At 52.4% G+C, this 27,170-nt stretch overlaps 2 protein-coding genes across 4 annotated transcripts in view; one reads left to right on the plus strand and one right to left on the minus strand.

Annotated features, from left to right (window-relative positions):
• Positions 1–21,070, plus strand: RSPH9 (radial spoke head component 9). 3 transcript variants are annotated; one of them, XM_081094126.1, is made up of 6 exons: positions 1–267; positions 4,504–4,669; positions 7,270–7,399; positions 7,863–8,009; positions 15,273–15,454; positions 20,526–20,595. In XM_081094126.1, exons 1-5 carry the CDS (start codon positions 41–43, stop codon positions 15,431–15,433), a joined length of 831 nt encoding a protein of 276 aa, XP_080950252.1. In that variant the 5' UTR covers positions 1–40; the 3' UTR covers positions 15,434–15,454; positions 20,526–20,595. The 3 variants fall into 3 exon arrangements, with proteins under 3 accessions (XP_080950252.1, XP_080950251.1, XP_080950253.1); XM_081094127.1 differs by having other exon boundaries at positions 18–267; positions 15,273–15,398; positions 20,526–21,070; XM_081094125.1 differs by lacking the exon at positions 20,526–20,595 and having other exon boundaries at positions 15,273–15,494.
• MRPS18A (mitochondrial ribosomal protein S18A) overlaps positions 15,914–27,170 on the minus strand; it is a 19,038-nt gene continuing 7,781 nt past the window's right edge. The window contains exons 2-6 of the mRNA XM_081094129.1: positions 24,990–25,021; positions 22,506–22,613; positions 19,495–19,618; positions 19,226–19,295; positions 15,914–16,316 (exon numbers count right to left, since the gene is read on the minus strand). Of these exons, the coding sequence (XP_080950255.1) occupies positions 16,169–16,316; positions 19,226–19,295; positions 19,495–19,618; positions 22,506–22,613; positions 24,990–25,021 (482 nt within the window). The 3' untranslated portion in view covers positions 15,914–16,168. The remainder of the gene's footprint in view (positions 16,317–19,225; positions 19,296–19,494; positions 19,619–22,505; positions 22,614–24,989; positions 25,022–27,170) is intronic.

Raw genomic sequence — 27,170 nt, forward strand, 5'->3', positions numbered from 1 at the left:
CCTAGCAACCTGGAGGACGTTGAGCCGAGCGGCTGCCGACATGGACGCGGACAGTCTCCTGCTGTCCCTGGAGCTGGCGTCGGGCAGCGGGCAGGGCCTCAGCCCGGACCGTCGGGCCTCGCTGCTCACGTCCCTTTTGCTGGTTAAGCGCGACTACCGCTACAGTCGGGTGCTCTTCTGGGGCCGCATCCTCGGCCTCGTGGCCGATTACTACATCGCGCAGGGCCTGAGCGAGGACCACCTCGCACCGCGCAAGACCCTGTACAGGTGGAGGCCGAGGCCGCTGGCGATTCGGGAGGGAGGGCCACTGGGGGCCTGCAAGGAAGGGTGGGTGGTGGTGGGAACCGAAGGGGCGGGGGCTACGGGGTCAGGGAAGCGGGTGGAGATGGGATTTGCAGAGGAGGGAATGGGGGGGGGGGCGGGGGGGAGGACCCGAGGGGCGGGGAAGTGGGTGGCCGGGGTCTGAGGGCGGGGCTCCGGGAGGACACTGCTCTGCTCGGGGCAAAGGGACGCGGGGAACTTAGAGACGGGCGCGTTTTCAATAGAGTCTAGGGCTCTAGGCCGAGGACGGAGGCAGAGCGAGGCGGAAGTTGCTGGATAATGGAGACCTGGCTTAGAAGCCGGGCAGCCTGGTGCGGGCGTGTCTGGCTTTGGTAAGAGTTGAATTTGGAGAAGTGTCAGAAGCACCCCCCCCCCCCCCCGCCCCCGGGGTTGTGTGGAGCTATTTGGAAGCATATCCAGAGCCCATCTTCCGCGGAAGTGTCTCACAGCCCGAGGCTCCCTAGGAGGTAGCGAAGGACTGTGGAACGGGAGGAAAGGGATTTAGAAATGGGGAAAATTACTTGGACACCACCATTCAGGACCATGCAGCTGCTTTTTGATTATCCCAGCGTTGATGGGGATTCAGTGTTACAGAGCAGTCTGTTAGGCGCAGGAAGTTGGGGACTTCATTTATCTGTCCACACATCAATCTAGCACTGGTTGGATGCATCCTGACTTGGGGTTACAAAGAGGGCTGAGACCAAACCCAAGTTATTCACATCTTAGGGAGGGAGACCGATGTGTAACCTGGCAATTACAGAAAAGTGTGTTAAAACCAGAATAGAGTTGCTATTTCTTTTTTTAAAAATGTTTTTATTGATGAGAGAGAGAGAGAGAGAGACATCGATAGGCTGCCTCCTGCGTGCCCCCTACTGGGGATTGAGCCCACAACCTGGGCATGTGCCCTGACCGGGAATTGAACCAGAGACCTCTTGTTGCATGGGACCAACTAAGCCACACTGGCCAGGGCAACACTAGAAGAGAGTTGTACACAAAGGGAGAACAAGGTGGGCATTCCCCTAGAGCAGTGATGGCGAACCTGTGACACGCGTGTCAGAGGTGACACACCAACTCATTTTTTTTGGTTGATTTTTCTTTGTTAAACGGCATTTAAATATATAAAAGAAATATCAAAAATACAAATCTTTGTTTTACTATGGTTGCAAAGATCAAAAAATTTCTATATGTGACATGGCACCAGAGTTAAGTAAGGGTTTTTCAAAATGCTGACACGCCGAGCTCAAAAGGTTCGCCATCACTGCCCTAGAGAGCAGTTAAAGAAGATCATTACGGAAGTAACTTCCTTGCCCTCTGAAAGATGAACAGATCTTCAGGAAGGTGTGGGGGAAAGGCATGCCAGTTAGAGGGAACAGCTATGCAAACTTGTTGGCTGAAGCTGGCTTGGAGTGTTTGGGGAACAGCAGGTCGGTAAGCATAACAGTGGCAGCAGAGGGTGTTATGTAGAACTGGATGGAGAAGCCGAGAGGTTTGAGCCTTATCTTAGGCTATGGTGGGGGAGCCATGGAAGGGCTATAAGCAAGAGCCTGCTTTGATCTGAGTGGGCAGAATGGCCACAAGTGGGTAAGCATTTAGAAATCTATTGTAGTGTCCAGCTGAGGGAATTGAGGAGGAGAGGGCCTGGGCTAGATTTAAGTGGTAGAACTGTCAGGATTTGTGACTGGGGGAGGTGAAGAAGAGGTCAAAGCTGACTCCTTCTAGCTGATGCCACCCACTGGGGGAGAATTCAAGAAGCAGGACAGCCCTAGCTGGTCTGGGTTAGTGGATAGAGCATCAGCCTGTGGACTGAAGGGTCCTGGGTTTATTCCGGTCAAGGGCACATACCTCAGTTGCAGGCATGATCCCCAGCCCTGGTCAGGGCGCATGTGGGAGGCAACTGATCGATGTGTGTGTCTCATATCAATGTTTCTTTCTCTGTCACACCTCTCCCTTTCCACTCTCTCTAACTATCAATGGAAAAATATCCTTGGGTTAGGATTAGTGTTGTAAATGTTTCCCTCCACGTCCCGCGTGGTTCAGGGTTCAGGATCTGGAAGAGGAGCCGCACACAAATGAAAGAGAAAAGACATGAGATAATTTGGGAATATTGGGGGGCCAGGCGGGTAAGTCCAACTCAAGAGGAAGGACTTGCACCGGTGCTCAGGCCGGAGGACAGTTTATAGTCAGAGGTAAACAAGGCAGTGGTTACCATAGTTACACAGTTCTTGTGAGTTTCACCTGTTTTGACCATAGTTACACTTCTTGCACTTCCCTCAGCCCATTAGCTTCCCAGGTAAGATCTGGGGAGTGTTATAAGGTCAAGCCTAATTATGCTAAGAGGACTGAGCCCTCTAAGCTGGGACTTGTTTGTGACTTTGCCAGCAGGTCAGTCCGAGGCTCAACCCTATATCGGTTCCCCACAGTTTGCAACAACAAAAGAAGCTGATCGAATCAAAGGAGGGTAGACCTAGTGACTTGGGTGTGTGGTGCCTGGGGGGCAGAGTGGTAAGGAGGTGTATTAAAGTACAGCTCTGGAGTCCAGAAGAGAAATTTGAACTGAAGATAGAGATTTGAGACTCATTTCATTTTATTCCATAAGATTTTCTTTCTCCAGCACTTACTGTGTGCCAGGCATTGATCTAGGCACCAGGAATTCATTGGTAAATGAGACAAAGTCCTTGTGTTCATAAAGTTTACATTATAGTGTGTGTGCAGGGGGACGGGAGGCAGACAACAAATAAGCATGTATTGCTGTCAGCTGGTGCTAAGTGGTAAGGGGATAGAGAGAGCAGGAGTGGTTACCCCTTTAAATAAGGTGGTCAGGGCTGGCCTCTGATAAGGCAACATTTGAGGAAGACCTGAAGCAACTGAGTGAGCTGTGTGCTTATTGGAGGGAAAAGAATTCCAGGCAAGTGCAAAGGCCCTAAGGCAGGTGTGTGCTTAGTGTGTTTGTGGAACCCATATAGGCTGCTGTGGCTAGAGAGGGGTGAGGAAGGGGGCATTGTGGGAAATAAGGTCAGAGAAGTAGGGGCTGGAGACAATCACGCAGGGCCTTGTGGGGCATTGTAAGGACTGGGCCCAAAGGGAAGTCATAGGAAGGTTCTGCACAGACGCATGATCTGGCTTAGGTTTTAACACCAGGAGGAGTGAGTATGGAAGTTGGGGGCCAGTTAGGAGGCTACTGCAGTAACCAGGCAAGAGTAGACGATGCCTTGGCCCAGGCGGAAAGCAGTGGAGGTTGTGAGAGATGGTTGGTTGGATTCTAGATTAGTCACTAGCTAGGGTTTCGGGAGTCAGTTGGGTGAGACTCCAGAGGGAAAAGAGGGGTGAGAACAGATCCCTGGAAATACTTGAGGCACTGGAGCAGGGAGAAGGAAATACCAGAAGAAGTAGGAATGGAAATGCATTTGTTGTCTTTGAGGGCAGCCCATGGATAACTTTCTCCTAAGCAGTTTCTTGGGGTGGTGGGGGGATGGGGGGCAGAGATCACGCAGCACTGGACAAAGGGTGAAAGTGGGGGGAGGAGGGCTCCCAGAGGGCACGTTGTTCTGAGATTATTGTTCAGAGTTGGGGCAGAGGAGGAAGGGCTAGGAAAGGGGCATTTTCTAGAGGGGCATGGATTTGAGGGCTGTTGTGTGAGAAAGCGGAGAAGTTTTTAAATTCAGAAGGAGGCCATAGAGAGTGAAGGGAGAAAAGATGAGCAGAGAGCAGGCTGGGGACACAGGGCTGAGTGAGAGGGGTGGGAACTGAGAAAGAAGGGACTGGGTGGCTAGTGCTCCTGGAGACCTCCAAGGAGGTCTGGAGCCTGAGGAACGGGGCAGATGGCCGTGCTGTGGACTCAGTAGGCAGACTGAGCATGAATTAGGGGCCCGCCAAAGCAGAGGCACCTGTAATTGAGGAAAATTCAGCTTCCAGAACTCATCCGGAACCTCATAGTCCAGATATCTAGGAAGAAGCTCTTGGCATTTCAGCATACAGGGACCTTTGGTGACCTTTAAAACAATAAAATTGAATTTGCATCACATATGGGGGTGGGGTGCACCGTAGACACGTAGGGCTTCTAAGGGGAAAGGTGTGACTCCCAGCAGTGTTTCTTGGGCCTCACCCTTGGGAGGAGAGGAGGTGGCAGGAAGCCCGAGTGGGAGGGGGAGTTGGAAACCAGGGCGCTGTGGATGTTGTCGGCAGCCTGAACTGCATGGAGTGGAGCCTCTTGCCCCCTGCCACAGAAGAGATGATGATGCAGACGTCTGTGGTGAAGGGCCGCTTCATGGGGGACCCCTCCCATGAGTATGAATACACCGAGCTGCAGAAGACGAGCGATGGTGATAAGGTCTTTGAAGAAGAAATAGTGGTGAGTGGATATGAGAGGAGGAGGGCCTGAGGGAAGAGGGCGGGGGCATCCAGAACCAGCCCAATAGAAATACGGTGACAACAACATAACAACACCCCCTGAGCAGCAGTGTGGCTCTGGGGCAGGGGCAGGGAAGAAAGGGTCTGGGCTGAGCTCTGGGGTAAGGGCATGGGCACAAGGTCTTACATTTTGTACCATTTTTTGTTTTCCTAGATAATACATTCATATAGTTCAAAATTCAAATGTACAAAAAGGAATATAGTAGAGTGTCCCTCCCAGCGCTGTCTTCCAGTCACCCAGTCCTTTTCCTGGGGGACAGTAATGTAACCGTTTTGCATGTGTGTGTCCAAATCTTGCTACTCAAAGTGCAGCCTGGGTCAGACACATTACTATGCTCTAGGCCAGGGGTGGGCAACCTTTTTGTGAGTGCGTGCCAAAACCAGCAAAATCTCTGACTCAAAATTCTTCTGCGTGCCAACCCTAATTTTTTGAGAACATGTTACGCCTACTTGATATCTCTTAAGGTGTACGCATGTGAAGAACCTTGAAGAAATAATAAAACTCATTCGAGTGACAAAAACACAGTATATGATGATGAAAAATACATTTATTTTTTAATGTATACATGTACACTAATAGTCCGACAGAAAACTTTATGACTCCGTTTGATATTATCAGTGGGACTTTTGCTGCTGCATCACTGATGACAGAGATTTTACATCAGGTTTATATTTTGTGACCTTCAGAGATATGTACAAGCTACTAAGTCGATATTAAGAAAAAAAAATTGCCGGAACCGGTTTGGCTCAGTGGATAGAGCGTCGGCCTGCGGACTGAAGGGTCCCGGGTTCGATTCCGGTCAAGGGCATGTACCTGGGTTGCGGGCACATCCCCAGTAGGAGGTGTGCAGGAGGCAGCTGATCGATGTTTCTCTCTCATCAATGTTTCTAACTCGCTATCTCTCTCCCTTCCTCTCTGTAAAAAATCAATAAAAAATATATTAAAAAAAAAAAGAAAAAGAAAAAAGAAAAAAAATTGTAAATGGAACATTATAAGAGAGGGTTTCGCGTGCCAGCAAAAGTTACTGGCGTGCCATATTTGGCACGCGTGCCAGGGGTTGCCCACCCCTGCTCTAGGCGTTTGAAATGCAGAATAATGGGGGATGGGGGATGAGGATCTGCATTTTAGCACATACCCAGGGGATACAAATTCATGTTTAAATGTGAGAAGCTCTGTCACCTGAGACAGCAAATACCTTACCTCCACATAGTCTCTTGTTATCTTCCAAACAAAACAAAACAAATGGCAGCATGTTATACACACAGTTCTGCACCTTGCATTTTTTACCCACAATACATTTTGGAGATCTTTCCATATCAGTGCCTTAAAGCTCCTCCCCACTCTTTACCATGTGCGAATGCAACATAATTTAACCCGTGATGTTTTCATGGAAATGGAGGTTTCCAAGGTTTGGCTTGGACAAGCAGTGACCTTGTACATACGCCATTTCCACGGTATGCAGTCTGTCTGCATGACCAACTCCTGGAAATGGAAGCTAGGTCAAGAAAGTAAGGAGCCCAAGTCTTGAAACTAGACAAACCCTGAATTCAAAACACAGTCTTTGCACTTGAATCTAGGTGATGCCCAAAGACTGGGTCCAACACCCACCCCTTCCCACCTGACAAACTTAACTTCCCTTCAGTTTTCTTTTCTGTAAAATTTGGATCATCGTATTTGCTCCCCAGGCTTGTGCAGATTAAATGAGATGACATTTTTTGAACCCCCTAGCCTAGACACTTATTAAATATTAGTTTCCATCTCCCCCTTTGTAAAGAATTCCAGTTGGTAGCCCATGGGAAATGGGGGGCTGAGTGACTCTGGGGGCCCTTGGTGACAGGTTTTCCCCAACGTCTCTATGAGATCCTTTTGCTCAGGGTTGCCCTTGACATTGATTGTAACCAAATCTCATCGGCATAAAGATGTGATAATATGGGGTGATGCTTGGGAAATATGGGGTGATGCTTTGTCAAGTCAAAGAGTAGGGTATGAAACTATAGAAACTGTGATTCTAATTGTGCTTTAAATATATCATAAAAAAAGGATAGAAGGAAGTATACCAATATGTTATCACTAATTATCTTTAGGAGGTAGGATTATGAATGGTTTTAATTCTCAGGTATACTACAAAATATTTCTGATTACCCAAGTAGTCTACAGTAAGCATGATCGCTTTTATATTTTCAAAAGGCAAAATAATCAACATTTAGATCTGATGACAAGATGGTATGCTTCTGGAAGGGTACAGAAACCATTAACTGTGGCTGCCCCCAGTGAGGGCAATTGGGGACGAGGGATGGGTTGAGAAAGACGGCTTTTTTTTTTCTTCTAGTTTTAAATACTGCACCACCAGCATGTATTACTAATTTTAAAAAGAAAGAAAATCTTGACAGGAGGAGAGGGAGGGCTCACCCAGCATGATTTTTCATGGACCGGGTATCTACACGGTGGTGACCCAGGCTAGATGGCTGTGCAGAGGGCTCTGCACCAGGGGTGAGTGGGCACAGGGCCCTGGCAGGGAGGCTTGTCTCCTGTCTCCTCAGATCCGGATCAAGGAGGAGACTCGCCTGGTGTCCATCATTGACCAGATCGACAAGGCGGTGGCCATTATCCCCCGAGGCGCCCTCTTTAAGAGCCCTTTTGGACCCACCCATGTCAATCGGACCTTTGAAGGTGAGTTCTGTGGTGCCTCTCTCACGGGCAGGAGGGCATCTCTTCCCGAGCACAGACACACATGTGGGAGTCTGAGCAAAACTGCCCACCTCCTCAGAAAAGCAACAGCCGTGACCACATCAGTTGGGAGGATGTGTCCAGTGACCTGGCATCGGTGGTTGGCATGGCGGACCCAGTCACTGGGCCCTGCCTCGTTTCTGCCTGCGGGTGGGAGAGCATTTGGCCACCTGGCTCTCAGGTCTTTCCGTGGGTCTGGCCTCCCTGCCTTTTCCCACCTTCCTCCTCATTGGTCTCTCCTCATTGCAGGATCTGGGCCAAATCTGGGTGGAGGGAGCACTGTTCCCTCTTCTCCCTTCAGTTCTGTCAGTGGTTGTCTGAGTCATTTGCAAGCTCCTCCCCGTGTCCCCCATGCACAGAGGAAGTGAGCTGTGGGGTTCCCTCCCCACCTGCTACCTCTTTTTAGGACTGACCTTGTCGGAAGCGAAGAAGCTCAGTTCCTACTTCCACTTCAGGGAGCCGGTTGACCTGAAGAACAAGACCTTGCTTGAGAAGGCAGACCTAGACCCCTCCCTGGACTTCATGGACTCCTTGGAGCATGACATCCCCAAAGGTAATAGCCCATTACTTGGAGGATCCTGGATCTGCCCTCAGGCCAGAGCAGGAGGCCATGCATCTGCCATTCTCCTCTGAGAGTGGGACCAAAGCCTGGGTAGGAAATGGTGGTTGAGTGTGGGGCTTCCCCAGGGTCCAATACAAGTTTCAGCTCATAGGAAGCAGTGGGTAAATGTTTGCACACAAAAGGGTTGTCTTCCATACGCCTTCACAGACAAGAAGTCTCTCAGTGTCTCCTGATTTTCATATCAATCTTGAATAGAGATGTCCGTCCATCTGTCAGTCTGGGGTTAGATCCGGTGTTTGGTACATAGCTGGTGCTCAATATGTAGGTGCTGACTGACTGAGTGTCCCCTGCTAAGGATAGGAGTTCTGTATATTTGCCTCCTGCTATGTGTATGGGACTTTTAAATCTTAAAACATACAGCTTCAGAGGCCTTCCTATGCTTCGGGACACACCTGGCCCAGGCATGCACCTTCGGGTGGTTGGGCCACAGACCCATTTCCATCACCTGAGTACATGCCTGGGAAGACGCTCTTGCTTGGATGCCGGAAACCAGGGCAGGTGCCAGGCTCTGGGCAACCTGGGGCGCACCCAAGACACTGACTCAGCACCTCTAACTCTTCGTCTGCACGTCTGCATTGCTGAGACCTGGAGGGATTTGTTGTTGATGATGGCAATGATGGTAACACATAAAAGCAGAGGCGCTGCTTACTGTGTGCTGGGCACTGTACTCAGCCCTTTCCATACCTTCTCTCATTTTAAGATTCACAGCCAACCTAAGAGGTAGATATTGTTACTATCCCCATTTTATAGATGAAGAAACAGGGGCTCAGAGAGTTAAACCCAAGGGCACAGTGTCAGAGAAGGAGACTTCAGGACTCTGGCATTAACTGTGGTATCAAGGAGATGGTGCCCCCCCCCCCTTTTTTTACCCTCACTCGAGGATATGTTTTACTGATGTGTGTGTGTGTGTGTGTGTGTGTGTGAGAGAGAGAGAGAGAGAGAGAGAGAGAGAGAGAGAGAGAGAGAGAGAAAGAAACCAATGTGAGAGAGAAACATCACATTGCCTCCTGTATGCTCCCTGATTGGGGATCCAATCCAAAACCTTTTTGGTGCATGGGATGATGCTCCAACCGAGCCTGCCTGTCAGGGTGATGGTGTTTCCTTTTACCATGTTAGGCGCCCAACCAGTCACCGGTGACTGACACTACATTTGAGGAGCAATGAGGCACCCAGTTGGGCTGGAACTCAGGGTGGAGGTGGGATGGCAGTAGTGGTTAAGGTGAGGGCTCTGGAATTAGACAGCCTGGGTTGGATCCTGAATCTGTCACTTGCTAGTTGTGTGACACTGGGTAAGTCCCTCAGTTGCCTTGTGCCTCAATTTCCTCATTTTAAAAAGGGGGATAATGATATTTTCTACCTCACTGGGTTGTTATGAGAATTAAGAGTTAACACATATAACACAAAATAATTATAACAGTGCTGAACGCATAAGAATTCACATAAAATTATATATATATATATATATATATATATATATATATATATATATAGTGTGTATTCTTTTTTTTTTTTTAAATTTTTCAGAGAGAGAAGAAGGAAGAGGGAAAGAGAAAGAGAAACATTGATGTGGCTGCCTCCTGCATGCTCCCTACCAGAGATAGAGCCCATAACCTTTTGGTACAGGAGACGACTCCCAACCGAGCCATACTGGCCAGGACTTATTGATATATTTTTAGTGTCAAAAAGGCCTTAGAGGTGGGCAGGCCTAGGAGGGCCTAGAGGGCCAAGGGTAGGAGGCCTAGATCAAGGCAGTAGGGGCTTCTGGTGTCTTGTGAACAGGTCTGTGATAATAAGGGAGTGGTGCCCGGATGGATGGAGAAGTGGCAAGCCAGAGATCTGGAGGCATTTCAGAGCTACTGCAATGCCCAAGGGGCCAGCAGTGGGCCCCAAGTGGGTAAGGGCTGCCAGCAAAGAATGGCTACGCTGGCCTTGGCCACATGGGGGTGCTCGAGGCAAGCCTCCCTGGGCATGGAAAGGGATTCCTGGACCTGTAGGGAAGATAAAGGTTTATAGGGGCTGGGGCATTTCTCACCCATGAGACACCCTTTCCAGACTCCAGTTATCTCCTCCAACTCTATGCTCTCAGCCGCACATCCCAGGGGGTGGGGGTGGGGGGGATGGTTGATAAAGGGAGCCAGGAATGTTGTGATGGTGGGACCCAGCACCAGGGGCTGAAGGGTGGGGGAGAAAAGTACTGTTAATACCCCTAATCTGGGCGCGGCAGCCCCACCTCACAATTCAAGGTGAGCCTGGAAAGCCCTGCTTGGTGCTGGCTTCTCAGCCCTCTCACCTGCAGCTGGATGGCCAGGGCCAGTGGGTGAGGCCCCGTTCCCATCGGGCTGGGTGATCAGAGGGGCTAGCACGAGAGTACCTCCCACCCTTAGAGCCATTTCCTCTGCGACGGGAGGGCAAGGAGGGTGCTAGGGCCTTTGCAGTCAAGACCAAAGCTGGCTAGATGGGCTGTGGGGGTCCAACAGTCTTCCTATGGGAATCCCACCAGCCCTGTCTGCCCTGCCGCTTGGGGCAAAGGGGACACAGAAGGCAGCTGTCTCCCTGCAGCAGGGGGTATAAGATAGGGAGCATTCGGGGTCTCCCTAAAGGATGCTGGGGCCACCCTGTTATGTCCAGTCAGCAAGTGACTTTATCAGGCCCCTGGGAGGTACAGGATCTGGGCCTGGGAGGTGAGTGGGTAGCAGTGGCCTGAGGCCCTAGACCTTCTGCTCTAATGGCGGACCTCAGGGCTGAAGGATCAACTGATGGTTTCACATCCCAGTCCACTCCAGCCTGTCGCTCTTTCCTCAGTGCCGGGGCCTTGGGAGTTGAGGGCTCCTGGCATCTCCTGTGTGTGTGGGCCTGAGGGGAGGGATGCTCTTGGACTGACCTTGGGAAACCTCACAGCTCTGGGCCTCCAGCTCCCTTCCTCCCAAAGCCACCACCAGAAGCCTCCAGGAAGCCAGGCCCGGTCCTTTCTCACGACGGCTTGGTGGGGGCCATGGCGTAGGATGGAAGTGTCGTCAGGGAGAGCGGACACTGATTTCGCTCCCAGACTCCCTCCCTTATCTGCCAGTTAAAGAGCAGGAGAGCTGCTGGGAGGCTTCTCTGCCAGGCAGACAGCAGAGAATGGGCTGGGCTGCTGAGGCGGCCCAAGGAAGAGTTCCCTGGGACAGCACTGGCAGGCGGGATGGAACTTCCTGCCCAGGAAAGATCATTAATTCCTTCCTGGGCCTGAGGCAGTCATTCAGGGACTTCGTGTCGCTTGTGAGCAGGTCTGGCACAGGTCGGCCCTGTCCCTGGGACTCCTGCTCTGTGTGTGTGTGCCCATGGAGGTCAGGTTGGAGATCAGCCCGGGGCCAGGCTGGGGCCAGGATGCCCTGCTGAGCTGTCCTGTCCTGCCCTGGGTCTGCAGTTTTGTGGGAGTGAGTAGCTTTGGGGGCAGAACCATCCTCCTGGTGGATGCAGGCAAACAGCTAACAGTTGTGAGTTTGGGCTGCAGCCAGGGGAAACGGAGTGCCAGGTCAGGAGGCCAGATTTTTAGATAGTTCCCTGCCAGTCCGTGCTCCTTAACCTTTCACTTCATCAGCAATAGCCACTGAGCAGCTATTACGCGCCAAGCACTGGGGACATCATTGGGAACAAGACAGGCACCATCCTTGCCTCATGGAGGTTTGGAAAGATAAATGAAACAGATGAGAAGTGGAAATGTAAAGTAGAAGGTGCCTCACCAATGAGGTCAGTGTCCTGTGCAGAGAGGGGCAGGCAGAGCAGCAAGGGAAGCAGAGCAGGAGGGGTGGAGGGCAGGGCTTCTCTCCTTGCTCCACTCTGCACTGGAGCTGACGCCTCTCTCAACTGGGGGAGCCCTCAGCAGCAATGCCCAGTTCAGGCAGCAGAGGGCAGCAAGGGGCCTGCCTGCCTGGAAAGCAGCCTTTAAAAATGTGGTGGTGGTGCTTGGGGAGGCGTTGGGGGGACAGGGGAGAAGGGGGGACAGGAACATTGGAGAGTTGTGGGGAACATGGGACCCTCGATCAGCCTTCTCTTGGGGGTGTATACAGGTGGCTCCTCCTACCCGGTCCCTTGGAAGCCTGGCTAACAGGTGCTCGGCCTTCTGAACCCAGGTCCTGACCGTACCAATCAGACAGGGCACTCTTCCGCCTCTATAGGACCCTGCCCACCCCCCAACCTCTAGGGCAGTGGTTCTCAACCTTCTGGCCCTTTAAATACAGTTCCTCATGTTGTGACCCAACCATAAAATTATTTTCGTTGCTACTTCTTAACTGTAATGTTGCTACTGTTATGAATCGTAATATAAATATCTGATATGCAGGATGGTCTTAGGTGACCCCTGTGAAAGGGTCGTTGGACTGCCAAAGGGGTCGCGGCCCACAGGTTGAGAACCGCTGCTCTAGGGGGTTTGACCATACCTTGTGGTCCTTGGTGGTGTCTGCTCTGAGACGGAACCCCATGCCTATTTTTGTGTCTGAGACAAGTTGTATGGTGCTGGTTTGAGGGGTTTAAGCTACCTGCTGCCCCAGACAGCCCTGATCCCCAGCCTGGTCCACTGTCCCCATCAATGGAACCTCAGTGCTTTGCTGCCTTTCTTCCTGGAGGGCAGGAGAATTTAACTGAGAGAAGCATACTCTCGCCTGAGGTTTCCGCACTAGCAAGTTGGGTGAGAGCCTGGGGCTCTGGGCACCCAGGACTTCCTGCAGATTGCAATAGGCCCTGCTCCTGGTTACCGGCGTGTTCCCCAGCATAGCCTCTAAAAGCAGCTTGCAGAACGGAGTGGGTGCCAGGGGGCAGGAAGGGAGCTTTGGGGAGACTGGGCTGTGAACTGAGAAACCAGGGCCACAGCAGGCGGCTTCTCCTGGAACCCCAGAGGGGCAGAGGCAGCAGCAGCTGGCTGGGCCCAGCCTTTCCAGCAACAAGAGAAGTGGGTGAAGGTGACAAGCAAGTGCCTGGCTTCCCAGGTAGACACTACGTGACTCCTGGCACGTTGAGAGTCTGTGTGTTTCCTGGGCAACCAGCTGAGCCAGGAACAAGGAGAGGAGGACAGGAGTGTGACAGGAATGCAAGGGAGGGAGGGAGGCAGCGTTGTTGGCTGGCCCCTCACATGCCGCTTCCACACTTGGCCAGCACCCTTCCGCCTGCTTGGCGCTGCTGTTCCCCTGCCCCCGGGGGTCACTGCATTTCTCTAGCATCCCTACCCGTTTCTCCTTGCTCTCTGGGGTGGGAGTGCGGGGAGCCCTGCTAACAAGCCTGGGCCCCTCAACTGCTAAAGGAAAGAGATGGCCAAACCCTAGGTGGGCAGGTTGGTGTAAGGTTGGGACCCAGCCCTGGCTCAGGGTGTGCCAAGATGCTGGCAAAAAAAGAAGAAAAAAAAAAGATGCCGGCAATAGTGAACCGATGAGTGGTCAGGCTGGAGGACACCAGGACCCATTTATCCAGAGCAGCATCTGGCTCAGGCAGCTGCAGGCTGCCCTCCCTGGTGGGCAGAGCCTGCTTTCTTAGTTCAAGGGGACTGCATGGCTGTGAGCAACGACAGGGAGGGACTGTCCCCAGATGACGCTCTGGGCACTGGGTGGGGGTGACGAAGGGATGTACCTTCCTGGGGTCTGTGCTTCTGGCCAAAGGCTGAATGCAGTGCCCTGGAACCTTTTGCTCTGGCCTGTCCCACTCCCATTACCCCCTAGACATGTTTTCTGAATGACTGACTAGGAAAGCAACAGGCAGGGCCTTAGGCCTCTTGGAGCAGGTCTGGGAGGTGGAGGACTTCAGGTGCTCAGAGAGGAAAATTGTAGGAGCCACGGGAAATACTCCCTTTCCCTGACCAGGAAAGCACCCGTCCCCCTTCCTAGGCAGTGCCCCAGCCAGAGCTCTGGTACCCCAGGGGGACACTCTTCTTGATGTTGTCTGGCCAGCACTGTGTGGGTCTAGGGGAGTGGAATCCCTGTAGCTTCTACTTCATCATCTCTTGCATGGGTGGCAGCCCTTGGTGCAGGCCTCTGAACAGGGCTGTGGTGGGCTCCCCGCCAGCCTCTCCCTAGGCAGGCCAGGGCCAGCTGACCTACATGCACCAGAAAGCTCTGGCTTGGATTTGGGCAGGTGACGGCACCCTCAGCAGGGCTGAGCTGTCAGGGCCAGGGGTTCCTGGTGGTCAGGGTGGATACAGGGTGGCCCCTGGTGGGTGGAGACTGAACTGCGAGGCTGCTGGGTGTGGAGTGACCAGGGTGGGCCATGGTTGGAGGAGGCCTGTGGGAAGCTGGGGCAGCAGGAGCCAAGCAGCCAGGCTGAGCTGGCAGCCGATGAAGGCCTCAGCACAGCTCTCAGTGCATCACTGGCTGGTCCGACACCAAAACCTTCAAAGCATTTGCCTTTCTGGCAGGGTCTGGAGCAGAGCTGCGGCTGGGCCCGGGAGGGGCCTTGGTGCGCAGGGGAATAGAAGCTCCAGATCTGCATCCAGAGGCGATTTTCCCAGGCTCCTTCCTCCCACACAGCGGCTCCCTCCCTCGGTTCTGGAGATGGATCAGGTCCTTCCCGCCAAGTCCTCATGGCCGCACAACTCAGCCCTGGGCTGGGCTGCTCCTGTCTGGGGAGCAAAAACCAGGGCAGGACCCAGGGTAGACAAAGGCTCATTAGCTGTAGCCCAAGTCCCCTCCCGCCACCAGCTCCAGTCTACCAGCAGCCAGAGAGGGCTATTGAGCTTCAGGCCGGAAATGGTCAAACTTCTATGTGAGCCCCTGGTCAGGTCTAATCTATCTCAGAGCAGAGGCTTCTGGGACTGGGTACGAGAGAGCAAAATAGCAAGTGGGGGAAACTGCACTAGGACTGAAGGTCACTGGTGATTACCCCTAGCAGAGCCGGGAGAAAGTCTCCCCAAACAGGCTCCAATCCCCCCTGCCTTTGGATTCAGCTTCCTCCCCCACTCAACCTTTAACTAGACTTGCTGACAGGAACAAAATGCACTCCTTTTGAGTTTCACCTCCTTTCATTTCCGTTGCCCTCCCCCTGGAAGTGGTTTTAATGAACAGTGAAATGGCTAAAAGGCAATCAGGAGGAGTAAAGCGCCGGGATAATTAAACCGTCTTCCCTTTTCTGAGTGGGCCCTTAGCACCTGGGCCTGGCTGCCCAGGGAGCTGGGGCCTTGCACACCGGGCAGAGCTCTGGCTGCACAGCACTCAGGCCTCACTTCCCCCCCAGGGTCCTGGAGCATCCAGATGGAGCGAGGCAACGCCCTGGTGGTGCTGCGCAGCCTGCTCTGGCCCGGCCTCACCTTCTACCACGCTCCGGGCACCAAGAACTGTGGCTACATCTACGTGGGCACTGGTGAGAAGAACATGGACTTGCCCTTCATGCTGTAGGAGGGGCCCGCCAGGGACTTCGTATGTAGAGCATCAACATTATTTTCATACATTTCAGTGAGTTTGGTCTGTTTGTTCTGTCTTGCCGCTTCCCCATACTCCACCTCCATCTGGTGTCCAGGCTCTGAGGAGAGGCCCAAGGAGCCGGAGACCCAACTCCAAAGCAAGTGGCAGAGGATCGGAATGTGCTAACAGGAGAGAGAATGGCGGGTGGAAATGGCTGTGGGAGGTGACGGCCAGAAGCCCTTTGAGGAAGGCAGCTCCTGGACTCACATTGGAGTTGTACACAGGCCAGGCAGACCAACTCGCCTCCTTGCAGCCCCCAGGCCCCAGATGAACAGCTGTCAAAACAGAGGGTGGGAACCTGCTCAGCCCATGAACTCCCTTCAGTTGCATTATGCAGCCCAGCACGAGATCGGTGACTGCTCAGTAACTGGCCGGAAACAGGCCCAAGCCCCCACGCAGTGAGCACACATCCAGTGGGTGAAACATGAGCCTGGTTTATGACATTCGTTGAGCAAAACTCCCGTCCCCTAGCACAGAGTATGGCCGCAACCAGCCATGAGACCATCGAGGTTGCCAAAGAACCCAACTGCCCTGCCTGCCCCCAGCTCCCAGCACTGCTGCTGGAAGGCGGAGGGCACTGAAGGTGGCCCCCTGCCCCTTGTGTCCTTCATGTTGGAGGGGCCAGGCCAGCCGTGGGAAGGGCAGGAGTGCAGGAGCTCTGGCCAGGTTCTAACCATGGTACAGCACCAAAGGCTTGCTTGAGTAGCGGACGTTGTCTTTCAGGAGGGGTGATCCCACAGCCATGCGCACCTTATTCCAGCGGTGGCCTTTATTGTAGATGGGCTTGACGGAGCGGCGGGACCAGCGGGTCAGGTACCTGTGGAGGGAGGACCAAGACGTGGCCGAAGGCTGGGGGCCCGGGCTGGAGCTGGGAGAGTGGGCACTGCCTCCTCAGGCCAAAGCTGTGGCTGTCCAACCAAACCCTTTCTCTAGTTTTCCTTCCTTGAGGAGCAGGGGCTTTTCCTGGGAGCAACCGCTGAGTGTGCTGTAAACAGATGGGCTGGGTTCTTGTTGCCGTAAGCGTGTGTGGCCAGGGTCAGGCAGCCCGGGGCCACGCGCTCCCTTGATCTTTATGAGTTGTCAATGTTTATGTGTATTTGCTGGGGGAGGAGGTGGAGAAAGAGGCTACTCAGAGAGCAGATCATTCCTCTGTGGCCTCAGCCATGGGGAGAGGAGTGGCTGATGTAAGGGCCTGGAGGAATCCTTCCCTCTTCCCCACTTGGCTCCTTCTGCCACCCCAGCCTTCAGGGAGCTCCCCTGGGCAGCCATAACTGGTGTAGGCCCCTGCCCCTCACTCAACCCATGATGGGAGCCAAGGGTGAGGGCCCAGGGGGGTAAGTAGGAGAGGTGGGGAAAGATGGCTGCCTCCCAGTCCTTTGGCCTCCTTTGGGGGTGGCCAGGGCGCTGATGTTCCCGGAACAGTGGCTCATGTCGGCTGGGGCCGGGGTTTACTCCATTCAGAGTGAAACTTGGATCCTGTCCAGAGAGGCCCACCCTTTATCCTAAAAGCTCAGCTATGGCAAAGGCCAGGATCCTCCCTGCCTCCACTCTAGGCTGCGACTCAACACAGCCAGCTCCAAAAAACCCTCAAATGATAGATTTTTTTAATTAAAAAAAAAAAATACACTTGGATGAACATTTTTAGATAAAAGCAAAAAAATGATTGCTGATTTATACATTTCAACTGAGTCTTCTGCTCTCAGCCCTGTGCAAAGAAACAGCTCTGAGTGGAGTAAGAGCTGGGGGAGGTGCTGGCCTAAGTGTGAGGCAAGCGGGCAGGAAGGACTTCTCTGAGTCTCCTGTCACTGTCAATGTCAATGTCAATGCCCCAACAGGGAGGGAGGCTTCTGAGGAGTCGACAGGCCGAGGGACTGCTTTTCCTATGGCTGCTGGTTCTGGGGCAGCAGGAGAATAAAGGGTAAGGGAAGGAATACTTGGCAGGCCCTGGGCTAGCATCTCCCAGTTTCCAGAGGGGATGGGTAAAGAGGTAGGATATGGGAGCTGGTTTCCCAAAAAGAGTGCTCATTGGAATGTCAGGACCCCAGAAGATCCTCCAGGCTGACCGGGTTCTCCAGAACTGCTCCCCTAGAAGTGTCCCCCCCGCCCTGGAGAGACCCGAGGAAGCTGGGCTTCAGCTAGCCCTGGGCCTGATACCTGTGCCACATGAAGCCGCCAGCTGGTGGGGGAGGGGTGCCTGGGTGGCCTCCAGCAGCTTTTGGGGAAGATTCCAGCTCTAGGAAGAACTAAGGGTCCTTCCTACCACTCCTGAAGGGGCAGAGGAAGGAGGAAGTGTGGCTCCCCTGAGCCCAAAGCCCAAGGGCCTCTGGACAGAATCATAAAGTCCCTCGCAAGGGAATCAACCTCCATCGCAGCCAGGACTCTGACTCCCGCTCTCGCTCCCCCACCGTGGCCTTTTGCAACCCAAGGGCCCCCACACATCATCAATCCTGTGTCACGTTAAAGGACACCGGATATGCGGGAGGGAGCCTGGCCTCACTTCAAAGGCCCGAGGGCAGGATGGATTGTGTCCTTAGGCCTGCTGCTAAGTCGGGGGTGGGGGTAGGTTCAACCCCCAAATGGTCCATAGCATATTTGGGAAGACAGAAAGCGGTTACTAGGTCCTGATCCCCAGGACTGCGGGCAGACAGCCCAGCTAACCATGTGGGAAAGGCAGGTGGAGATACGCATGGGGCCAGGCCTGGTGGTGAGGCATCAATGAAGACCCAGCTCTGGCCCTGCACTGCCACCCCAGCAATTTGTGGCTGGTATTTGCCTAAACTCATACCCTCGTGCCTGGGTTCTGTTAGGGATCAGACTAGGAGGTTTGCTAGGGGGTGGGTTAAGTCTTGCTTTGCTTCAACCATCTTTGGTCAAGTCCAGTGGCAGCTGGACAGGTTGAAAGAGGGAGGAACCACTGATAGAGGAGAACAAGAATAAATACCAAAATCAGTTTTACAGACCTGGCTCTACTCTCAATAAGGGGGTATTACAGATCTAGGAGTATGAGAGTGTGGCAATATCAGATATGGGGGAAGGGAAGGAACACAGAACAGGATGACAGCGTTAGACAGGTCTGCTCCTACACCAGAGGGTGCCACCCTGCTTAGGATGAAAGGCTGATTGATTAAGGATCTAGGGGCCTTCCTCTTCTCTAAAACCTCAGGACCTCCTGGGTCAGCATGTGCAGCTGTGCAGCCTAAGTATACAATTCTAGGAGCGCCATTCACAATCTAGTCTATGTGGATACTGCCTGCAAGTTTTGCAGTGTATGACTTGCAGCTATTTAAAGTGATCCCACCCAGAGAGCCCTCCCATTTTTAAAGCCTCATTTTGCCCTTTAATAAACCCAATGCTGGGATACTACAAGAAGTGCTCTAACATTCCCATAGCAACCTAGTATGATGTCATAAACAGGGGATTAGCACATTCTAATGCCCAACCAGCAAACCTCCTTACGCTCTTGCCTCTGTGCTAAGTGCCCTATTAGGGAGGGAAGAGGAAAGAGGGCTGAGGGCAGCAGGGGAGGGTGATAGAAGCATGTGCACCGTCAACTGCAGCCTCGGTGGGACCAATGGGGGTGGGTGCTCAAGCTGGAGGGACAGCCAAAGAACACTCTGGCTTTCCTGGGCTGTGGGATGAGCTCCAAAAAATGGCTTTCTCGGCAGAATATAGTGAGAACTGGGGGCCTGCAGAATGCTCAGGGTGTTGACACCCTAGTGTGCTTACCGGTTGAGTTGAGGTTTCTTTTTTGGAACAAATCCTTCAGGAAGCAGAGGCCTGTGATCTGGCAACAGACCTGAGTGGAGGGAAGAGCATATAAGGAGATGGTCTCTGCAGCCCCCTCTGCAGCTCTTGGGGGCCGCAGGGAAAGCCAAGGGGGTAGAAGGCTGGCACTGAGGGGATTATAATGAAGACTCTTCCAGGAGGGGCTACAACATGGGGCAGCTGGTGGGGGGGTGGGGGTGTGGCACCTACAGCCCCAAGGGGAATTCTACCTGCTCGGTGGGCCATCTTCACACACTCCTCAATCTTGCGGTGCTCTTCCTGGCACAGGCCTGTGATCTTTCGAGGCAGCATGCCTCCGTGAGGCCGGATGAACTGACTGAGCAGCAGAACATCCTAGAAGAAACAGAAAATAGGAGGTGAGGGTCACCGGGGTGGACTTTTGATGCTGGGAAGCCAGGCCACGTGACTTATAAGGGAGGCTATTGACTCTGGCACTCCAAGAGGTTGAGGTCTCTATTGGGCACTGACCTGAGACTACTCCCTCCACACAGAGCTTTGCACACTGGCCTACTACCTTCTCCCTTACAAAAGTTAAATCCAACTATTCCCCCCCCCCAAATTTATTTCTTTAAAAATATTTTAAAATTGATTTCAAAGAAGAAGGGAGAGGGAAAGAGATAGAAACATCAGTGATGAGAGAGAATAATTGATTGGCTACTTCCTGTACACCCCACACTGAGGAATAAAGCCCACAACCTGGGCATATGCTCTGATCGGGAATTGAACCGTGACCTCCTGGTTCATAGGTCGACACAACCACTGAGCCACACCAGCTGGGCTAAATCCCAACTTAATAAGATTTTCTGACCCCATTGGCAATCCCAAGAGCTTTTTAGCTCCTTGATAAGATAATCTTTTTTTAAAAAAATATATTTTATTGGTTTTTTACAGAGAGGAAGGGAGAGGGATAGAGAGCTAGAAACATTGATGAGAGAGATACATCGATCAGCTGCCTCCTGCACACTGCCCACCGGGGTTGTGCCCGCAACCAAGGTACATGCCCTTGACCGGAATCGATCCCAGGACCCCCCAGACCGCAGGCCGATGCTCTATCCACCAAGCCAAACTGGTTAGGGCAAGATAATCTTTTGATAGAGAATAGAAACTCTTCAAGAAGTGTTAACAATCTTTCCTTCACCTGCAGTATCTTTCCTGGTGACAAAAGGTCTGTTATTCTCCCAGGTACAGAGTATGCCATGTATGTCCATACAAGGAGAAAATCTTCTCTTTCTGCCCACAGAGCCTCTGTGCCACAGGCCAGAACACATGCGGACAGTCCCTCCACCTTGTGCCATTCCCTCTGAAGGCCAGTCAGGACACACACTGAGGAAGGGACCGAGGCTGTGGAGTTAAACCCCCATCTTCTAAGCCCCAGTGACCAGATGTGGACGGACGCTCAGGCTTCCTCTGGGCCATCGGGCGGCTTTGAAGAGTCAAGGGAACAAGGATAAACAGCCAAAATCAAGACAAGAGACCACTTCTTACCCCCAACTCTCACGGGATAGTTGAGGGGGTTAAATAAAAGCCACCACCTCCCCTCCTCGCCCCCCCTCCTCCAGGAGCCTGGCATACCCGTCTTAGCAATCATGTCCACAAACTGACTTGCTGCCCTGGCAGGCGCCTCGCTGTATAACCGCAGATTTGTTTTAATCACTGGACAGCTCCTGAGGGACCCAGACCCCCCAATTCCCACCCCTGTAATCTTCCGAATCTGATGAAAAGAACTTGGATTGGATTATCCAGGGCTAATAAACTGGGCTCACTGCCCTATCCTCCCCCATTGCCAAGGAACTTAACAGCTTTGTGCAGCTCAGGCTAACGGTGTCCTGAGTGGAAAGGGGTAAAAGGAAAACAACTTTAGCCTTTACCTCGGAGGGGATTGGATTTCTTCTGCTGGGTAAACAGAGCCAAGTCTATTTCCTGGAAACGGCTGGTAGGAAGAGTGCCCCATGGTGGTCAGGCAGGTTCACCTCCCCATCTTCAGCTGGGATTCCAAGTGTGGCCACAACCCCACCAGCTTCCATGTAACAAGAAGCTGTGAATACTGCCCCGTGGCCTGCAAGCTTCCTATTACTCCAGGCGGCCATCAGCAGCAAGGCCCAGGGCAGAGTGAAAGAACACCCCCTCCCCACCCCTGGTGGCCTAAAGCCAAGGCTCCCAGCCCGGGAGATTAGTTGGGTCATTCTGTTCAGATCCCATGGGCATGTGGCCTCTCCTGCTCTTACCACCTGACCGGGATCGCTGCCCTTAGTCATCCCATCCCACAGAGGGGCACAGGGACAACGGGCAGGTCAAATTGGCCCCGAGCCTGAACCACCTGAAACCTAAAAATAGGGTGCTTAATGCCACCAACAGAACGCTGAAGGACAAGTGTGAATTTCTCCAGGGTCGTGTCCTCTCCCCCAGGCCCTCCCCATTGCTAGAGAATGCAGAGTAATAGTTGGGATCGTAGTGGGGTTTGTAGCTCCAGAGTCTGATAATTAGCTGGGTGACCTGAGGCAAGTTCATTAACTTTTCCCTGCCTCAAATTTCCTTACCTGTAAAACCAGGATGAAAAAAGTACCTACTTTACAGGGATATTGTGAAAACTAAGTGAATGAAGATGTGTAAATGCTTACAACAGTGCCTGATGCAGAGCATGTGCTCAGTGCAAGGTGCTTATTATTCACTGTCATCACCCTGTGGAAGCAGATGAAGGGGTAGAAGAGCTGGAGCAAACGGGTCTCTGTAGCTCCAACACAGAGACAATACCGTGTCTCCAGATCACAGCGAGGTCTTTCCAAATAGTCTCTCATTATGAAAGAAAGCAAGCCAAACTCAGATCCTGATTCCACCCTCTTGGGAACATAACCCTGCAAGACTGGGGTCCGGGGCTCTGGTGGTCTGATTCACACGCAACCAGACAATGAACTAAATGATTCTTAACCCTGGCTGCACATGAGAATCATCACCTGGGGAGTTTTAAAAAATAATGATGGCCAGGCTTTACCCCAGACCAACTGAATCGATGTCTGGGGGTGGGGCCTGAACGTTTTTTAAAGCTTTCCTGTAATTCTAATGTGCAGCAGGGCTGAGAGCCACTGGACAAAATGCTTGTCTCTGGTGGCGCCATGGGATGCAGCAGTGGCCATGGGGGAAGGGCTGGGGGCGGGGATGCTGCTTGTTAACCAGGGAATATGACCTCTGTAACATGCAGAGCCCCGTGTCTTTGCACACTCACCTCATAGCCATACTTGTGCTTCAGGTTCCACCGGCAGATGGGGCACTGGCCAGAGGGGTTAGGGGGATTTGGACTTTCCCGGGGAGTCTCTGTGATACGGCCTTCGATCTAGGAGGCAGAGAAAGAAAGCCAGTAAGGGAGAGGGCCGTGCGGTCACTAATCCTTGAGCAACTCTCCAATCTGGTGGGACTGCTGGTGTAACTTCATCTCTGGGAGTTTTGTGGGAACAGGTAATAGGTCTTGGCTGGACCTAGGGTGGTGGTTTTGCAGTGGCTATATATTGGGCCCTGCAGTGTCCACAGAGAAGTGACTTGGTAGCCTTCAGGGCAGTGGAAACTGCACTTACTGCTGGTGGCAAGAGGGAGAGGTTTGCTGTGTCAGCTGAACGCTACCTTTCCTTCCTCACACAAACAAAAACCACCTTTGGGAAGAAGTAAGAAATGCACATGGTAAAAAGTTTCAAACTGCGCAGGGATGTAGAGTCCACAGGAAGTCTCCCTCCCATCCACCTATCCTTCTGAGGAAACGGCAGCTTCCAGCTTTATCTTACAGAGCGAAGTCTGTGCCAGTGGTGCTTAGCCTGCCATGATTTTGTCCACTCTTCCCCATGGGACGCTGGATAATGTCTGAGGCATTTTTAATCGACCGTCACAACTGGGGGATGGGGTGCTATTGGCAGCCAGCAGGGAAGCTGACCATCCTACAGTGCACAGGACAGCCCCTCCCAACGAAGGACTGGCTAGCTAGCCTAGGATGCCAGCCAACAGTGCCGAGACGAGCAGATATCCGTGTGCACTCCTGCTGCCTCTCTCTCTCCTCTTTTAAAAACACAGTTGGGAGAATACATTCCCGTCTTCCTCCTCGCTTCCATTATTTTGGATGCCACCTTTTCAACCATGCTGAGGCCACGTGCAAAATGACCTCTGCTGTGGCTGTTGGATCCTGTGACACAGCCTTGGAATTACTAAGTGCAACGGACCACTGATGTGGGAGTCAGCTCCAATGGCAACGGGAGTTTAGAAAGCCTTGCTGACTGACGCCATGGATTAGGAGAGCGAGGCTGGGACAGGGCTCAGAGGCTTTGGAAGGGAAGCAACACTGTCTCCTGAGGCAGAGCTGGCAAACAGGAGAGGAGCTGGAAGCAATGCTTGGTTGTGCAGGGCACTGCTACCTACCTTTCGGCCAAGGCCAGAAATAGAGAAATGTGCTAAGGAAAATATGTAGGTGTGAACAGGCTTGAGAGGGGTTCAGGTGATCTGTGGGAGAAGAGCTAGCATTCACTGATTCCCCATTATATGCCTGGTTTTGTGCTAATCATGGTTCACACGTATCATCTCATTTAACCCCCACAGCCTAGGGAGGGAGGCATCATGATCTTACTTTATAGATGAAGAAAGTGAGACCCCAGAGAGTGAGCAATAAATACCATCAGCCAAGGCAGCGCCTCTCTAGCCATGGATGGCTCCCTCCCCCAAGCTCCTCCTAATGCCTCCATGTCTCCATGTTCATTCTACAAATAGCGGATTCATGCCCCACGTGAAACACAGTCTTCACACTCAGAAGCCAGATGTGTTTTCTCTCCAACAGCAAGGAGTTCACAGGCTAAATGCTTGTTTCAGCTTTGAATAAGGAAATAAACAAGGTGCCCTGAGGGGGTGGGGGCCCTCTCAAAAGAACTATTTTGAGGTTAAGGAATGCAAAAGCTGAGGGAGCATTCTGGGGAAGACCCAAAAAGGGAACCCGAAAACCTTGATCTGGGGATAAGACTGCTTGGCTGGCTGCCAGAAGGGTTAAATCCCTGGTTGACATGGAAGCTATACAGGCTTCTAGGAGCTCTGTGGAGTGGCTGCGGATTGCTTGGAGGCATGGAAAGCCATGTGAAAACAACGCTGTCTTTTAGGGATTATAGGATAATCTAGGCCCCATGACTCCTGGAGGAAGGGAGGTGAGATGGGCCCAACAAGGGAAAGGGGGAGTGGGTGGATCAAGTCATTCCAGCTTTCTTACCAACAGACAAGTTAGGGTGCTAGCTAGTAGCCCAGGGTCCAGAGAGTGTCACCTTTTAACTGCATCACTTAAGGAGTAGCTTAGTCATTCTGGGCAGAAAGGAAAGGAGCGGAGATCCAGGATCCTGGCCCTGGATCAACTTATTCTGGCTCTTTAGTCCTGCCACTGCCTTCGTTTCCCCTTTGGAAAATTAATTTATCACCCTCCAAAGAACATATCAGTAAAGACCTCTGAGATCTTGTCATCCACATGGCTATTTTAATCAAGTAACAGATGCTTCAATCCAGGTACAAGTGACTGTTCCTGATTAACCACACAGCTTGAAAAATAGTAGATTGTGAGATTTATGGTCACAGAGGGAGCTGATCCTGGAGCTAGGAGTCCAGTTTGGACCTCCCTCCTCCCCTCCCTCAAAGAAGCAGCCAGGCAGCTCCAAGTGTTAAAGAGGTTATAAATGGCCAACTTGATGATACTTACTATAGTTGTCTTCCCTTTTTGGATCTCCACCACTACAGAGATAAAGGGGAAAAATTAGGTCAACCATTTAATAAGGAACAGGGAGTTTCAAATAATAGCTCAAATTCTACAGCAGAAAAATAGAGCCTTCAATCTGCACTCTCCCACAGTCCCCACCTCGAAGAGAAAGCGTTGCAGGGTTCACCTCCAAGTGCCAAGGCTCTATGCCCTTGAGTCTGGGTGGGGGCAAGCCCAGATGCCCAAGTAATATAATCTCTCTGGGATTAAGAGTCTCCACACTGTTTTTGCCTTTCTAAACCAAGATTCATCTTGGTGCTATCTAAAGAAATTGGCAACATCCTGTCCTACTATGGCTAGCAATAATGACCTAAGAGTGTGTGTGTGTGTGTGGTGGTGGTGGTGGTGGCGGCAGCAGAAGCATGCAAAAGACCTTCAAAAGTACCCACTGTATGTGTCCTTTTACTAAGAGAATCAGACAAACATAATTTCTGACCTTATTAGTTTACAATCTAAGATACAGCACTGAACTAACACTGCTCCAATGGCCCTGGGCAGATAAGCAATGAGACAAGTTCACTCCTAAAAGTTCATTCTGGGAACCTTGTGTTAAAACTATGAGGACAACTGTGTGAGTTAAATCCTCTTCTATTCTCCACTCCTCCTGCAGGGTTGCATTTTGTTATCCACTGGAGAGGTGTGATAAAAGAGGTGGGAGTGCCCTGGCTGGTGTGGTTTAGTTGGCTGGGCGTTGCCAGGTGCATTTCGGTTGCCAGTTGATTCCCAGTCAGGGCACACACCTGGGGTTATGGACTCAATCCTTGATAGGGGGTGTGGAGGAGGCAGCCAACAGATGTTTTGCTCTCATGTTGATGTTTCTCTCTCCCTCCTTTTCTCTCTCTCTAAAAATCCTATATAATAAAAGGCCAATATGCAAATAGACCGAAAGGTGGGACAACCAAACAACTGGTCACTATGACGTGCGCTGACCATGAGGGGGTGCGCGTGCAACATGGCAGGTGTCAGCAGCAGGCAGCAGAACGAGAAACATGGCATTGGCAGCGGCAGGACGGTGGAGCAGGTGATTGGGGGGCACCAGACCAAGGTGGCGCATCGGTTGCTGTCACTGGGGCGAGCCTCTGGTGGATACTGAAAATTCTTTGCTCCCATGTGCCGTAGTCCTGCCCAATGCTCGCACCCGCTGCTGGCGCCTGGCGCCGGCCCTGATTGCTCGGCGCTGTCAGCGGGTGTGAGTGGTGGCTGCCCGCCCTGATTGCCCCTCAGGGCTTCTCCACCTTTCCCTGCTCCTGAGGGGCGATCAAGGCTGGCAACCGCTGCTCATACCTGCTGCTCACACCCGCTGCTGGCACCGGCCCTGTTCGCATCCGCAGCCAGCGCCAGAGCCGCAGCTCATACCCGCTGCTGGCGCCTGGTGCTGGTCCTTATTGCTTGGTGCCATCAGCGAGTGTGAGTGGTGGCTGCTGGCCCCGATCGTCCCTGAGGGCTTCTCCACCTCCCCCTACTCCTGAGGGGTGATCAGGGCAGCAGCCACTGCTCACACCTACTAATGGTGCCAGCCCCCCCTGCACCTGCTGCTGGCTCCGGCCCCAGTCGCTCCACGCCATCAGCGGATGCATGCAGAGCTGGCTCTGTCAGCACATGGGAGCAGTGGTAGTGGGAGCAGGGCTGCGATGGCACGGGCCGGGGGGTGGGGGTGTGTGTGTGGAGGATGGGTCCAGCCCGCCCCTGTGCCCACTGCAGCCTCGTGGCCCACAGTTCCTGTCAAGGTGCATGGATTCGTGCACTGGGCCCCTAGTCAATAATAAAAAAAGAGGTGGGCATTAGGGGCCTGCAGATACTGCAATTCCAAACTGAAAGGGACTCCCACAGCTCTTTGCCTCTAGGTCTGGCAGTCAACAGAGAACCTGAGGGAAAGACAGTAAGTCACACACACCTGTCAGGCTGTACATATTTCTGACTAAGATGCTGAATGACAACTTCAACAATATGCAAAGGAAGAACCAAGCTAAAGGCCCACATTTGGCAAATATAATCAAATAGAAAGTTCTTGGAGATCTTTGCTTGTTCTCCCATTTCTTTAGAAAGAGAGAGCCATAGCTGTTAGCATAGGAACTGGCACACAGTTCCACACAGATGCTCAATTAATGTGTACTAGCTCTCAGG

The sequence above is a fragment of the Myotis nattereri genome, assembly GCF_964212035.1.
Source record: "Myotis nattereri genome assembly, chromosome: 6".
Classification (NCBI taxonomy): domain Eukaryota; kingdom Metazoa; phylum Chordata; class Mammalia; order Chiroptera; family Vespertilionidae; genus Myotis; species Myotis nattereri.